A 14,778-nucleotide genomic window follows, 5' to 3' on the forward strand; every position below is an offset into this window, starting at 1 on the left:
TTCCGCGGGCCTGACCGAAAGCTTCTACTTTATTGCTATCTGACATTAAACATAGTTAAACCGACGGCTCAGCCCCATTGGTCCGGGGGGGTCACGTGAGCCCCAAATTGCGCTGGGAGGGAAGGGGGGGGGGGGGGGGGGCTCCCCTCCTCTGGCAGCCGAGACAAAACACAACAGCGAGTTCCGCCTTTTTTACGCCTTCCCGCTCCCCCCCCCCCCCCCCGTCCCCCCCACCAACCCCGGCCCTCTTCACCCCTCCATCGTAAAATAAATAAATAAATAAATAAAATCCCATCACGCAATTTATTAAAAAAAAAAAGAAAAAGAAAAAAGAAAAAAGAAAAAAGAAAAGAAAGCAACGGCTCCCAGCGCTGCGGTTGAGGAGAGACCCGAAAATGTCATCTTTGGCACCAAATCATCGACGAGGAGATGAATTTGCCCCCCAACTTTCCCCCTTCCTCCCCAACCCCCCCCACCCAAAAAGCTCCCCTTCCTCAACGGCACCTCGGGGCCCTCTGGCAGCTGCAAAAGCGAGGCGGCTTCTCGTTAATTAGCTCCTTTATTAACTAAAACAGTTCGAATTTACAGTATCTCCCCAATAAATTACTATTAGATATTGTGTCATATAAAGTTTACGGGCTTTTTAAGGAGACGGATGGCGGTGCCCGCAACAGGCTCGTATTTACGTGTGGTGCGGTGAGGGGGGGGGGTGGGTTCGGAGGCTCTCTGAGACCTTTTCGAGTCTTCTGCCTTATCACTATTATCATTATTAATAATAATGTTAATAATAATAGTAACGGCAGGCTATTTTCCTCCTCTCGGGCCGCGGTTTTGGGGCAGCGCAGCCCCATCTCCGACTGCAGCCTCTCGAGGAGGGCAGGGAGATTTTTAACAATCAATCGCTTTTATTAATGATCTGTGTCGACTCAAGCGAGGCAGAAGAGCGGAGCTGCCCACAGCCTTCATTTATCCGGTATAAATTCCACACGCAGGAAAGGCGCACGCACACGGATGGAATGAACGCATTTTTTTTCCCCCTCATTTCTTTCGCCTTCCTTCGTGGGAATGGATCAAATGAGTGTCCCGTCGTCGTCGTCCCCCATCCCTCGGTGCCCACCCCTGGAAATAGAGGGGCGCACACGCAAGGATCTGCTTGGCCGCCGTCTGATAACGTTGGATTCTGCCCTCGTAACGCCACGGAGCTCTTCTGCCTTCCTCCCACCCGCCGCCTTCTCTCCCGGTCGGAATGAAAAGAGCCTCCGCATAGGAATAGGGAGGGGTTGAGAGGGGGTTGGGGGGGAGAGAAAATCAATATTGGCGTCTTTCAGTGCAAAATAAACGCGGGGGAGGGAAGGAGAGAGAAAAGAAAAAGTGTATGCTGGAAAAGGTGCATCGTATGGAATCTCGGAGCCAGGGAAAACGCAGAGATGTTTGCTGGCGTTCCGTGCTTTTTTGGGGGTGGATTATCCCTTTTTTCCCTGGATTCTCTCCCCCCTTCCTCCCCCCTTTCCTTCTCCCCCCCCCCCCCCCCCCCCCTTTCTTTTTTCTTCTATTACGAACCCCGTGCCCACCCCTCTCGCTCCGTTTCTGCACGGCGCCTCATTCCTCCCTGCCTTGAGCAACTCTCCGGCGCTCCCTTGCCAGGTTGACTCCGCAAAGTACCGTAAATATTCCTGTAGAGGTAATAGAGGTAAAACCCCTCCGCTGGGGCTGAGCGGGGCGCCCCCCCCCCCCCCCCCTTTCAGCTACAGCCGCCCCCCCCCCTCCCACCCCCCGCAGATATTTTCACTATTCCTCCAACATAACATCACCCCCCCCCTCCCCACACACACACTCACAAACCTCCTTTCCCCTCTGGCACAACGCAGGGGCTGCAGCTCAGCCCCCCCCCCCCCCCTCCCCAGCCCTGTAGAAATCAAATCAGGTGCCAATAAAACAACGCGTTTCTCCGCTGGCTTTTTTCTCTCACTCCGGGGACGTTTCCTCCCCTTCTGCCCCGCATCTCCCACCTCTCCCTGCCTCATCTCTGGGTGCTTTCCATACGTACCTCCTCCCCACCCGCTCTGCCTGCGAGAGAAGAAATACGGTTGCCAGAAATATTTCTCTAGAATGAAAGTTTCGCAGTTTAGGGGTTGTTGGGCTGTTTTTTTTGTGTGTGTGCGTGTGTCTTTTTTCTTTAAACCTTGCCAAGGAATTTCTCTCCCCGCAGGTATGAGCGCAAAGCTGCTGCAGTTTCTCCACCGGTGTCTTTTCGGCGCTCCCAACGCCGGGCAGCGGTGGAGGGGAATAGTTTATATCAAAACGAGCACGTGATCCCCGTAGGTCGCCGTACGAATCGGCTTTGTTTGCTGCTGATTAAACAAAACCCTCCTTTACCTCGTTTTTCCTTCGCAAAATTCCCCACACGAGACGCGCCCGGGGTTCGGTGAGGCTTTGTTCTCCAAAGGACTTTTGGAAAAGTCCATTTTCGCTTTTCTCTCTCTAACTGGGGCTTTCTCCTCTTCGTTCCATTCGATTTCTTTTTTCCTCCTCTTTGTATATAATATATACTTAAAAAATACTATTTTTTTTGGTGCTCTGTAAAGATGAAACACCAAACAAAATGCCCGCCTCCCTGTTACCTCCGAGGCAGCGTTTAGGGAGGAGGAGAGCAAAGGGATCGCAGAGCTCAGTGCTGCGGGAAGGGACATCGGCAGCGGTGGCATCGCAGCAAAGGGAGAAAGGAACCCCGTTTCCTTCGATTATTTTATTTTATTTTTATTTTTTTATTGTATATATATATATTTTTTTGTCAAAGGTGGGAAATGTCGCAGCCGTGCTCGGAAATACATTAAACGGCTCTCAGGAGTCCCCGCTCCCGCTGGCCTTCGTCCCCAATGGGAACAGAGCTTAGCGCTGCTCCCGCTGCACACAGCAGCTCCAAGGAAGGGGGGGTAGAAGGGTGGGAGGTGGGGGGGGGAGGTGTGTGGAAATAATCCCGGGGTCTCCTGAACGCAACCGCCGCTTTCATTCGGGATTTTCTTCCCCGTTCCGAAAGCTTTTCCCAGCTCCGGAGGAGAGCTTTGCAAAGCTTGAAGCACCAAAGCCGGAGCCGAGCGCTGCTGCTCGGGGCGATGGAGCAGCCTCACCCCGCGCTCCAAACATCCATCCCGAATTCCACCCTCGTTAGTCGAAACGGAGCCTTTTTATTATTATTCCTCCCACCCCGAGGTGCTCCTTCCCCCACCCCCCTCCCCCCCAACGCAAAAGAAAGAAAGAAAGAAAGAAAAAAGAGTTGCCCGACCCCAGCGAGGAATCTCGGAACCTTTCCCCATTTCGCAGATCTCTCTTCTTCCAGGTGGAATCTTCGCGGAGGCAGATCTGCAGCCATCCTCGCGTTATCATTTCCAGCCATCCTCGCGTTATTTCCTCCACCTCCTTCCAACCCCACGCGCGGATGTCGGGAATTCTCTCGTGGGATGAAACCGAGGGCCGCTCCGTGCCCGTGGGAGACGGGAAAGAGCCCCCGAAAAAAGACGGGGTGGGTGGTGATGGTGGTGGAGGGGGCGGGGGGGTGGGGGGGGGACAGAGAAGAGGCTGCAAAAGCGAGATTGCAAGGGCTCAGTTCAAGGTCACTGTCTAGTGTAGTAAATAGCAGCGACATCGTATGCAAATGACTGTCTCGGGTGAGCATCGCTCATTGCACCGAGAAGAGCCCGGGGCGAACAGCAGCCCCGAGTTTGGGGTTGAGTTTGCCGTTGCTGAGCCATAGGCACGGTGGAGGGGGGGTCTGTCCGTGAGTCCTTGCTTCCCCTGTCCTTCTGGCACCTACGCTTCCCCTTTGTATCAGTGCGTTAAATACGGTTTCCCCTCCTCGCTGCATCTCCTTCTGCAAGGGGCTGCGCTGGGCGGACATCCCACCCTCCAGCTCTCCCATCTTCTTTCTTCGGGAAATAATGATAATAAAGAATAAAACACAACGAAACAGTGAAATGTTACAAATAAAACCTATGGAAATGCCTTCAGCCCAATGGCCATAGCAAAATATTGGCGCTTCCGATGGGAAGGGTTCCCGTTATTCTCACTTTCGGTTCTCTCCCCGAAAAGAGAATGCGATTTTACCTTCACACAGAGCAAGAAAAAAAAAAGAAGTCTGCTACGTAAATATACGACGACTTTCGGCCTGGAATATTGATTTAAAAAAGAAGGGGAAAAAAGCGAATTAAAGGGTCTCCTTGCGCCGTGTGCGATATCCCATCCTGGTTGGACTTTTCCGAACAGAACTCATCCCAAACAGGGGCCGGAGTTGCGGGGGGGATGCGGGGATCCGACCCAGGAGTTGCGTGCCGTGCTCGGAAAGGAAATGCTTCGAGTAAATATCTCGGTGCGTGACACGGGGAACAAAACAGAGACGGCTTTGGGAAGCGCCCAGCGCTGTTTTTGGGGGCAGCGATGTATCACGAGAGCCGCTCCGGTTCGTGCGGGAACTGCGCGCCCGCGGACGGTGAGCTGTGCGGGAGCGTTTCTTTATCTGTCCATCTATTGATCTATAGAGACATCCGAGGGGGAGAAGGGAGGTAAAATGAAATGCGGGCGAGAAATAGGAAGGTGGAAAAGCGAGAGCTGCGCGGAGAGAAAAGCAGTTTGCCACTTCAGCTCATCCAGCGCACAAATCATGGCCTGGGGGGAGGAAAGGGGGGGGGACAGCAGTTTTCTGGAGGGCAGCCCCAGTTTTACGCAGCTTCCCTCTGCTCTGTGCGCGGTCTGCAGATCGTTCTATTTCCCCCAGCTTTGGCGGCGCAAGTTCTCCTCCTGCTCGATTAACGCACGCTGTTGGTTCAGCCCCAACTCTGGGGAAGTTCGCTCCGTCCGCCTCTCGGGGGTGAGGATTTGGTGCCGTAATGCCGACAAGTGGAACTCCGAGCCAGTTTACGGAGTAGAATTCACCACTCTGGAGCAGAGCTCCGTTGGGGAGCCCGAGAAGAAGGATCTCACTCATTTCACGTTCCTTGGAGAGGGAGGGGAGGAGGCAGGGGGGGAAGCGCTCGGTGAAACCGCTCCGAGCGCGGTGCGAAGCGGCTCAGCTCCCTACGAGGCTGCGGCTTCCCCCGAGGTTTAGGAGATGGGAGATTGCGCTGGATGTGATCCCGAAATGCCCATCAATGCGGAGTCCAGGTGCCGCTCCGAACAGCGGAGCGAAAGGCGTTTTTTATAAGCGAGGAACCACCGACGCTGGAGGAGTTTGCGGGGTTGTGAGCGCGCCGCGCCGTCTGTCCGCTTCCTTTGGAAAGAATCCCTCGGCAAAGCCTTTAGAAGTTTCTTTTGCTGAAGAAAAGAAAGTCAAACTAAATAAAATCCAGTCCTCGCCAAGAGCGAGCGCTTCCCAAACAAACAGAAAGTCAAGGATGGTGGGAGAGCAGAATTCCCCTCCGCGTCGGGAAATTATCCTTTAAAGACGCGTCTGGAGAAAAGAAAACCACACACAGACACGCACCCACACACACACACACACACATATATATATATATCCGTGCAAATGTGTATACCCGTGAGCTTAAAAATAAAAATAAAAATAAAAGAAAGAAATTAAGATGAGGAAAAAAAAAATAGAAAGAAAGAAAAAGGCAGGAAAAGAAAGAAGGGAGAAGGAAATCCCTTGTCCGGGATTTTACCATAAAGGCTGCGGTTGGGAAGTTATTCAAAGTCCTGGGTACAAAGGAAAGAAAAGGTTAAACTTGGGAAACTTCCTTTTCAGGGCTTTATTGTTGGCCATTAGCCCGTCTGTCTAGACTGCAAATAACACCTTGTTTATCTGTAAACAGGAGCGGGGCTGCCTGGGGGTGGCTGGGGGCGAGAAGATCAAGGGTGATGAGGGTCCCTTCGCTGCTCTGCCCACGGCTCGTGATGTCAAGGTCAGACAACGCATAGTCACGGTCAAGGCTACTGCGACGGGCGTGACGTCACGGCTTGCTGACCTAAAACCCGGCGAGCGACGAGGGGAGCGAAGCGCGTAAAAGGATAAATAAGCGGGGGAAAAGGAAACAAACAAGTTCCCGTGGTGTTTTCTGAGAGGAGTGGGAAGAAATAAGAGAGAAAAAAAGCGGAGTGCCGTTGGGTTGGTCTTGCGGCGGGTTCATGTCCAGCGGAGTTCGCCGTGCGCGCCCGCGGAAGTTGAAAGGAAAGGAGATTTTCTGGGATTTGGGGGCTTTATGTAAGCGTCTGCGTGCTGGTTGCTTTTGTTTTGAAGTTCTTCCCTGGGCAAAGGCCTCCTGAAGAGCTCCTGGAAGAGGAATGACCGAATCAGTTGGTTTGAGGATCGCGTTTTGCTCTTTTGGGAACAGAAAAGAAAAGAATACCACCGAAACTCACCCGTTTGTGGGATCAGCGGGAAGGAATCGTCTAACAATCGAAGTGAGGGGTTCTATCGCCCGACCAACCCCAAAAACTCATTTTCTCACCCAAAGTTCCGGATGAAAGGGACAAATCACGCACCGAGTGTCCGCCGGGATGCACGGAGGGGGGTTTTTACTCATCCCGAGCTCCACAGGGCCCACCCTGGTCCCGACCCGACCCCAAAGCAGACGGAGGTTGGGATGAGGGGAGCTCAGCCCCACGGTGGGGTTAGAATCCCAATGGGATTCGCACGTCGGGGCCGCGGTCCGTTCCCCCATTGCCCCGTAGGCTCCGCACCGCTCGAAATCACCGTCGGAGCCTCAGAAACCGCCCGCAGCTCCGGCACGGCCGTGGGACGGAACTCGGAGGGGCAGAACGACGCAAAATAACGGGGATTGAAAAAAATACGGGGGGTTGCGGGCAGTGCGGGAAGATGACGGGGCCGGGGGTTCGCCGACAGACGGCATCCACCCGCAGCCCGACGTGTCCGAAGGGTAATAAAGGATGTATTTCACTTGATTTCATTTTATACCGGTGTTTATTATTACTTTTTTTAATTCTCCCACGCGGTTTGAAACGAGGCCCGATGCACAGCAGGCTCTCATCCCCCCCTTTCCCCCCCCCCCTTAACACTCTCATCCCCCACATGAAACCGCAAAGGACCCACATTGGAAACTCCATCCCAAATCTCCTTGAAGGACCCGGGGAGAAAAAAATCTGTTGCTCCGCCCGCCCTCACCCCCCTCCGACAGCGCTCAGCGGCCTCCGTCTCCTCCGCTTTTCAAACCACCGACGGAATTCAGGTGGAAGGAAGGAGGGGAGGCAGCGAGCAGCGCTCCGCTCTCGGGATGTCGGATTCGGACGTGTCTGGAGCTGCGTTTCTGCATTTCGGTGTTTGCACGCACAGCAAAAGGGTGAACTTCCTCTTCTTTTCTTTTTTTCTTTCCTCTTTTTCCTTCTATTCTCTTTTTTTTTTCCCTCTGTGTTTTTCTTTTCTTTCCTCCTTTTTTTTTTTCCTTCTTCTTTCTCCTTTCTCTCTTTCTTTCTTTCGTTCTTTCTCTCTTACTCTCTTTCTTTCTCTCCTTCCTCCCTTCTCTTTATTTCTCTCTTTCTCTTCCTCTCTCCCTCCCTCCCTTCCTCCCTTCCTTCCCTTTCCTCCCTTCCTTTTTCACACACCCAAACGCACACATCCCGGCTCTGACGCACAGTGCACAGCTCACAACGTGACCCCGTTCTGTCACAGCAGCGGCGATGCGTTGCCACATTTCCTACCGGAGCGACTTTTAAAATAATGAGAAGAGGAGAATCAGAGCGCAATCACTGCCCGTTCCTCCCGACCAGCGCAGCTCTCACCCTCCAAACACAAACCCAAGAAACCCCAATTTTCTCCTTTAATCACTTCGGAGGAGAAATTAGGGGAAAACAAACTGAGGAACCCCCCCATCCCCACCCCCCGCCTCCCCCCTCAAACCCCACGGTTGCTCCATCCCCATTCAGCCCGCATTGCAAAGCGGTGTCCCGCATTTCCGAGATTTGGGATCACGCCGAGGCCGTCCCGGGTTGTTGGGGGGTTGGGGGGCGGTGACGGAGCTCCGTGGGACATTTTGTCACCGCTCAGCTCCCGCGGAGCGACTGTTATCATACAGACACGCGCTCCGGGTGTCCGCTTTTATATGCTTTATAGCTCCGTGCGTACCCAAATCCTTACACACACACCAACCCAAAACGCATCACTGCCGACCGCTGGTCTCCGCAGCTCTCCGCCTAACAGAGGAAGATGCATCGCGCACGGATCCGCGCATTTACACCCACAGCACACGCAAGGATCCGTGCACAGCCTCTGGAATCACGAGCGCTCCCATGTACCGACTCACATTCCTCTCCGTCGCCCTGTGGGGCGCACATCGAGTGCGTGCATCCGTGCACAGAGACACAGAGACACACGGAGACACACGGAGACTTCGAAACCCGACCTCCCACGGCCCGCACACTCAGCATCGCACCCCGCACACACGCACGCAACACACAGGCGCGTGATTTCAATCGCGATGGAGAAACAGACCCGCGGCCTCACATGCACTCACACTTATGCACCCCGTACAGATGCGTACAGATGTATTTATATATAAGCACTCGTGAGGATCGGTTTGAACACCTACAGCACCCACGCTCGCATTTACGCAGGCATTAATACTGATATATCAATATTTCCCCCCGGTTTTTATACATTTTGCCACCTTCCCTCCTCGCAGAAATAGAAGCGCACGTTTCAGCCGCGTTCTCATCGTTTTAGGTCACATCCCTTTCAAAATCTTTTCTTTCTTCCCCCCCCCCCCCCCCCCCCCCCTCCTCCACCGCTCCTTCCCTCCCCTTTTGGTCATTTAACGAGGTGATTCAATCTCGCCGATATGACGGCAGGTTGGAATCCGGCTGCGGAAACCATTTCCTCGCGCACGGCCGGCGGAGCCGCGGATGATCCGCGGGTGAGGAGCGGGGTGAGGGCGGATGGCGAGGCGGTGGCGGAGGCGAACAGGTTGAGCGAAAAAGCATCTTTCGCTCCAAAGGAGCTCAAACGCACACGCGGAGATGGGAGAGGAGGAGAGGCGGCTCCCTGAGGTCACCGCGCATCGCGGAGGGGAATGAGGACAAAAGGAAAGGGGGGAAGAAAAAAAAGAAGTGAATAAAAATAAAAGAATGGAAGGGAAAAAAAAAAGAAAGAAAGAAAGAAAAGAAAAGCGTCCCGAGGCTTCATCTCCATCTCCGCCCGTTTATTTCCTCAGTTTTTACCTCCCTCCCTCCACCCCCCACCCGCACTGCGAACAGCGGCCGCATCCGCAGCCCCATTCCGCTATCGGGGAGCCCTTCCTAAAGCCCCTTTCTGCCCAAATTCGACACGTTTCCCCCCTCCTTCACCCCCCCCCCAAACAAACACCCCCCCTTCCTCTATTTTTCCCATCTTTTCTCCGCGAATGGGAGAGGCTGAAGGCTACAAAGAGCTGTGCGGAGTCCCTCCTCGAGGCAAAACGACGACCGAAAAAAAGAGATTTATTTTCGAGAAACGTCATCCGCAGTCGGTACACATCATCAGGACACCACGATATTATGTACACATACACGACATTTAAAAAAAAAAATAATAATCATAAAACAAACAAAAATCAAACGAAACGAAACAAACCCCGATGCTTTTACATATCGGAAGAAAAAAAAAAAATAAACCCACTGTGGACATTCAGTCGGTTTAGAGAGGGAAAGAAATCAACCCTACAGACAGTATTGTGCATTTTCGCATCCTGGCAGCGGAGCACGGGCATTCCAGTTTCGGGGCAGAGATAACAGAAACCCTCATGAGAACAGACGGAGAAAACAGCACTGTACAGAACTCACTTCCACGTAGGACCTAAACCAGCGTTGGGGGTGGAGATGCGACACCGAGCAATGATTCTCTTCCCGCAGCAGCGGCCTGAGCTGCGATTTTCGGCCCTGAGAGCCGAGGAAAGACGAAGCTGATGCGCTTTGCCATGGGTTCTCCATACATTTACATCGTGGGGAGGAGGGGGGGGGTGAAATGGCCCGAGATGCGAGCGGTCATTGCGGGGGAATGGACCACGCCGCGCTGCGGGGCGGAGGTCGGGGCTCATCTCTCCCTTAGCAGAGCTGCCCTCTTAGCTTATTCCCTTCGAGAAATAGACGCAGTCCGACCCATCGCTGCGTTTCTCAGAGCGGAAGAACCGGGGGATCCACAGTCAGAGACGGGGCAGAGGAATACATCGAAGATGCGGTCGGTGCTGCGGGGAGCGAGCGGGCGAGGATGGGAAGGAGCTGCGCTTCTTAATGGCGAGGTTTAAATAACGGGTTCGGATCTGCAGAGTCCCGGTGCCGTCGTTGCCACACGAATCACCGGATAAATATTGACGCCTCTCGCTGAACACCCCCCCCTCCCTCCCCCCCCCATCCACAACCTTCCCTTCGGCGATGTCAGGTGGGGTGGAGATGCGCTGTTTTGGATTTGCTCACCACTTTCTTCTCTTTGACCCTCCGGTTCTGGAACCAGATCGTCACTTGGCGCTCGGACAGGTTGGTGGTGGCCGAAATCCTCCTCCGCTTCTCTTTGGTGATGAATTTGCTGGCGGCGTATTCCTTCTCCAGCTCCTTCAGCTGGATTTTGGTGTAGGGAACCCTCTTCTTCCTCCCCCTCCGATAGCTGCTGACTTCGGGTTGCAGGGGGACCACGTCTGCAAAAAAAAACAACAAAAAAACGAAAAAAGAAAGAAAGAAAGAAAAGAAAAAAGGGGGAAAAAATGGATAAAAAGAAGAGGGGTTGGGGGGAATTTCGTCCCGATGCGTGGGATGGGGATTTCTGCATCAAGGAGAGATAAAAGGGGGAAAGGAGAATGGAGAAATGCGAGCGAGGGGACGAGGAGCAGGAAAAAAAGAGACGAGAATTGCATCCAGAGAAGGCCGCGGTAGGACTGCAATAATAATAATAACAGCAATAATAATGATAGAAGATTAATCACGCACGTGGGGAAAGGCTGTTTTTCTTGGCGATGCTGTTCAGAGCATCAACCCCAGCTCACAACCAAAGGGAATTTCCAAGCACTGGTGCTGCAGAAAACGTCTCTGTGCTTCTCCCTTCTTCCCTTTTTCTATCCCCCACCCCCCAACATTCCCTTTCTTTTCTCCCCTCGGGTTTTCGGGGGGTGGGAGCCCCGCAGAGCAGCACCCACGAACACAGTGCAGGGATAAATGCATCCCCGCAGTGCTGACCACAAAGCTGGAGTGAGGCTGCCCAGCAAAACCCCTCGGAGGGGCAAAAACCAACCAAAATATCCCCCCTGCACCCCCCCCTACCCCCCTCTTCCAAGTGTCCCCTCCAGGAGATTTTACCCTGGAGGTGGCCATGGGAAAAGATGCTCCGTGCTTTGCAAAGGGGCTGTCGGGAATCGATCCAGCAAGGATGCTGGCAGCATCTTTGCCCTTGTCCTGATGTCACCCGGGGTGCAAAACAGACCCCATTGTAACCCCCTGGTTCGGGGCACCACCAGCCTCTTCTCACCGCCCCCCACAGAATGAACTGGGCAAGGAGATCCCCCCCCCCCCCATTGCAACCCCAAAGATGTCTGCATGGGGTGAGGACACGAAGCGCTGCTGGCGGCTGACACCGACTTCATTCGGGATCCCCTCAGCACCTGGGGGCCGTGAGCCCCATAGGGGCCGGAGATCTGGGGTGCTGGGGATGCCCTGGGTGGGGGGTGGGCGTTGAGGGGATGCGAGAGATGGAGTGGGAAAGCAGAGGGGACGACAGCCTCACCAACCCCAGCTGCAATGGACCCTTCACCCCCCCCCCCCGAAAACAAACGATCAAAGCAACAGAAGCACACGGACACCATCCAGCTCCCAGCACGGCATTTCTCCCGTGCCAAGCACCGCCACATTCCCTTTCCCCCAAAAAACATCACCCAGGAGAAACCCATTCCTCTGTCCCTCTTTGTCCTGAAGACACAAAACAAATAAAGCCGTATCGCCCCCAATCTCCCCCCCCCTCCCAACCCCCGACAAGACCCATCCTTGCTCTCCATCAGAGACGCACAGAGCTGAAGGATTCCCGTCCCCCCTCCTCCCCTATTGCGGTTATTTCCCCCCCCCCCTGTTCTCATCTTCTCCCCACAGTGGGACGGGGCGGGGGGGGTGCAAGGAGAACCGGGAGGAAGCGCACTCCATCACTTCCCTCCCCTTCGGATAGTGCTTTGCTGGATAAACCCCTCTGAAGCGAGGGGGGGGCTTTGCTGTCAAGCTGGAAAGCCCCCCCCCCTCTCCCCCCCATTCCCTCGGAACACCTTCATTTGTCACTTGACACCTATTCCTATAATTGGGCGTAATTGCGATACGATTTACCGTCCCGGCTCCGACACTCCTCACTCGGCTCAGATGCTTCAAAAGGAATTATTATTATTATTATTATTTTGGGGGCCTTTCTAAGCTTTCTGCAATTAAAGAAAATGAAGAGGAGAGCAGCCGGAGCCGCGCCGCGATGAGGCAACGAGAGGGAGGAGAGAAGAAGAAAGGGAAGCGCTTAAACGGCAAAGTTACTTTCCAAGCAAGCTCACGGCGTGTATTTTGATTCAGAAATGATTGCTTCACCTTTTTTTCCCTGCATGTTCGTACACATTGCCTTGCACGGGAGGCATTCCAGAGCCGTTTCTTTCCCTTTAATTATATATCGAGGCGTACATGTATCTCTGTAGGTCCGTGCACACTCATCCGCGCGCGGGGACACGCGCAGCTCCCGGGTAACTCACCTGGAAAAGGAGATTTCCAAAGGTGCGCCGACTGCGATTGCTCTTTGGAGCAGTACACTTGCCCGTCCCAACCATTCGAAAGAGCCCAGTGCTGGTAACCTTCCATGGGAAGCAAAGCGTCGTGCCGAGGCTCGGGGTGAGCCCCCAACCCCGGGACCACAGACACGTCCAAATAACCGGGAACCGCTTGGTAGGAGCTGGCGAAACCGGGATAAAAGGCGAATTCTTTCGGCCTCGACGGCAGCTCTTCGCCGGGCAGCGGCCCCCCGGCCTCGGGGTACTTCTCGCCGGGGTGATAGGCGCAGGGCTTCTGCTGCAGGTTGACCCCGTGCGAGTGGGACAGGCGACAGCCGTAGTAACCCCCCCCGAAGGGGTACCCGTAGCCCAGCGCAGCGCTGGAAGCCGCCCCCGACGGGCACTGCCGGGGGGGCTCCGTGGCGGCCAGCTCGGCGTACGCTGCTCCCTGCGGCGCCGGCGGAGCTCCGGTGGGTACGGCGAGCCCCGGTGGCGGGGGGAGAACCTCCCGGCAGTGCCCTAAGCTTTCCATGCGGTTTTTTTCCCGGGGGGGTTCCTCGCAGCGGCAGGCCAAACCGTCGGGCCAACGCGGGGGGAGGCCGAGAGGCGCCGTCATGTCATACCGCGATGTCGCCGTCCCCGCCGTCCCCGCCGTCCCCGCCGCCGCCGCCGCCTCCACCTCCGCCACCGCCGTCGGGGGAAGCACCGCGCCGCGCCCCGCCGCCCCGCGACCCCCCCAACATATCGGAGCCGCGCGCGCATGCGCCGCCGCCGCGCCGCCGCCGCTCCATTAAGAAATCCGCCGCGGCCACGCCCCCCCCCTCGTCCTCCGCCCCCCCCCCGCTTCCAACCCCGCGCCCGCCCCGTCGTGCCCCCGCCGCACCGCCCCACGTCACTCCGCCGCCCCGACGGATTGGGGGGTGGGGGGGGGGGTTACGACGCGGGCGCTGATTGGACGCCGTACTGCTCCCCCCCCTCCATCTCCCACCCCCCCGCTCACCCCCCCCCCCCGCTCACAGGCCTTAAAGGCGGAGTCCGCCCCGTCGGGCACAAAAAGCGCGTGGCCGCTCATGGGGGGGCCGGCGCCCCGCTGCCCCGCAGAAATGTTACCCCTCAACCCTTTTGCTTTGCTGCGGTTGGAACCTGTTGGTTATTTTTCACTGCAGGTGCTCCTTCCCCCCCCTTCCCCCCCCTCCCTCCAGCCCCCCCAGGACAGAAAAAAAAAGCAGCAACTCCGCCCCAAATCCTCGTTTCCCCAGCTTATTTTTCTTCCAGAATCCGAAATAATTTGATTTTCCCCGTTCAGCCAATGGAGGCGGGGGAGGGGGGACGATGGGATACGGAGATGTTCGTGTTTCATGGTTGGGTGATAAATATTGCAGTGGGTAAGGACGGGGGGGGGTTGGGGGGGGGGTTGGGGAGTGGGGGGTTGTGTTGGTGCAGTCTGATTTGTGAGCGTTTGTAAAATAAAAGGGACTCAGTTCATAAAACAGCGCCAGCTCCGGGCTGAGGGAGGCGGAGGAGGGGGGAGAAAAGGAGAAAAATCGCAGGTTGTTGGCTGGGAACGATGGGGAAAAGGGAGGAGGGGGCAGCGGGGGCTCAGAGCCGTCGAGCAAGCGCTGGAGGGGGGTAACGAAGGGAGGGAGGGGGGGTCGAAGGTCATCAGCACTCCGACCAAATAGAAGAAGAGGGGAAAAAAATGGAAAATATAGAGATGCATTTACAGGAACGTGGTGCTCGAATCGGCAAGAGCCAAATGTGTGCTGGTGTGCTGTGCCCCCCCCTTCCCCCCCAAGAGAAAACAACGTTGTTTGGAGGCAGTGGGGATCTCAGGTGGTTCCTGCGTGTCTCTGAGCCCCCGGGAGGTGCGCTCCCCTTCGTCCCACTCAGGACCCCCTTTATGTCCGTGTGTCCCCATAAATCCCCCATCTCTCTGCTGCTGCTTTTGGGGTTGATTCCCCCCTGCAGGTTCACCGACCTCTCCAAAAAAAAAAAAAGGCTGGAAAAGACCCCCAAAACCCCAACAAATCCTCCCAAATCCTGGAGAGGAGGGAAGCTCCCAGCCCCGTCATAAGGCGAGGAGGCGCTC

At 55.4% G+C, this 14,778-nt stretch overlaps 1 protein-coding gene across 1 annotated transcript; it reads right to left on the reverse strand.

The window, feature by feature from the left end:
* Positions 1 to 10,350: 10,350 nt before the first annotated feature.
* HOXC13 (homeobox C13) lies at positions 10,351 to 13,305 on the reverse strand. The gene is made up of 2 exons (XM_052669802.1): positions 12,675 to 13,305; positions 10,351 to 10,607 (listed from the first exon to the last, which is right to left on the reverse strand). Exons 1-2 carry the CDS (start codon positions 13,303 to 13,305, stop codon positions 10,351 to 10,353), a joined length of 888 nt encoding a protein of 295 aa, XP_052525762.1.
* Between the last annotated feature and the right edge of the window lie 1,473 nt (positions 13,306 to 14,778).

The sequence above is a fragment of the Tympanuchus pallidicinctus genome, unplaced genomic scaffold, assembly GCF_026119805.1.
Source record: "Tympanuchus pallidicinctus isolate F22 unplaced genomic scaffold, pur_lepc_1.0 scaffold83, whole genome shotgun sequence".
Classification (NCBI taxonomy): domain Eukaryota; kingdom Metazoa; phylum Chordata; class Aves; order Galliformes; family Phasianidae; genus Tympanuchus; species Tympanuchus pallidicinctus.

Excerpts from the sequence above, each read along its gene's own strand:
- HOXC13 (XM_052669802.1), bottom strand. The coding sequence starts at position 13,305 with ATGACGGCGCCTCTCGGCCTCCCCCCGCGTTGGCCCGACGGTTTGGCC. Across the intron at positions 10,608-12,674 it reads TTGGAAATCTCCTTTTCCAG|ACGTGGTCCCCCTGCAACCC; the intron begins GTGAGTTACCCG and ends TTTTTTTTGCAG.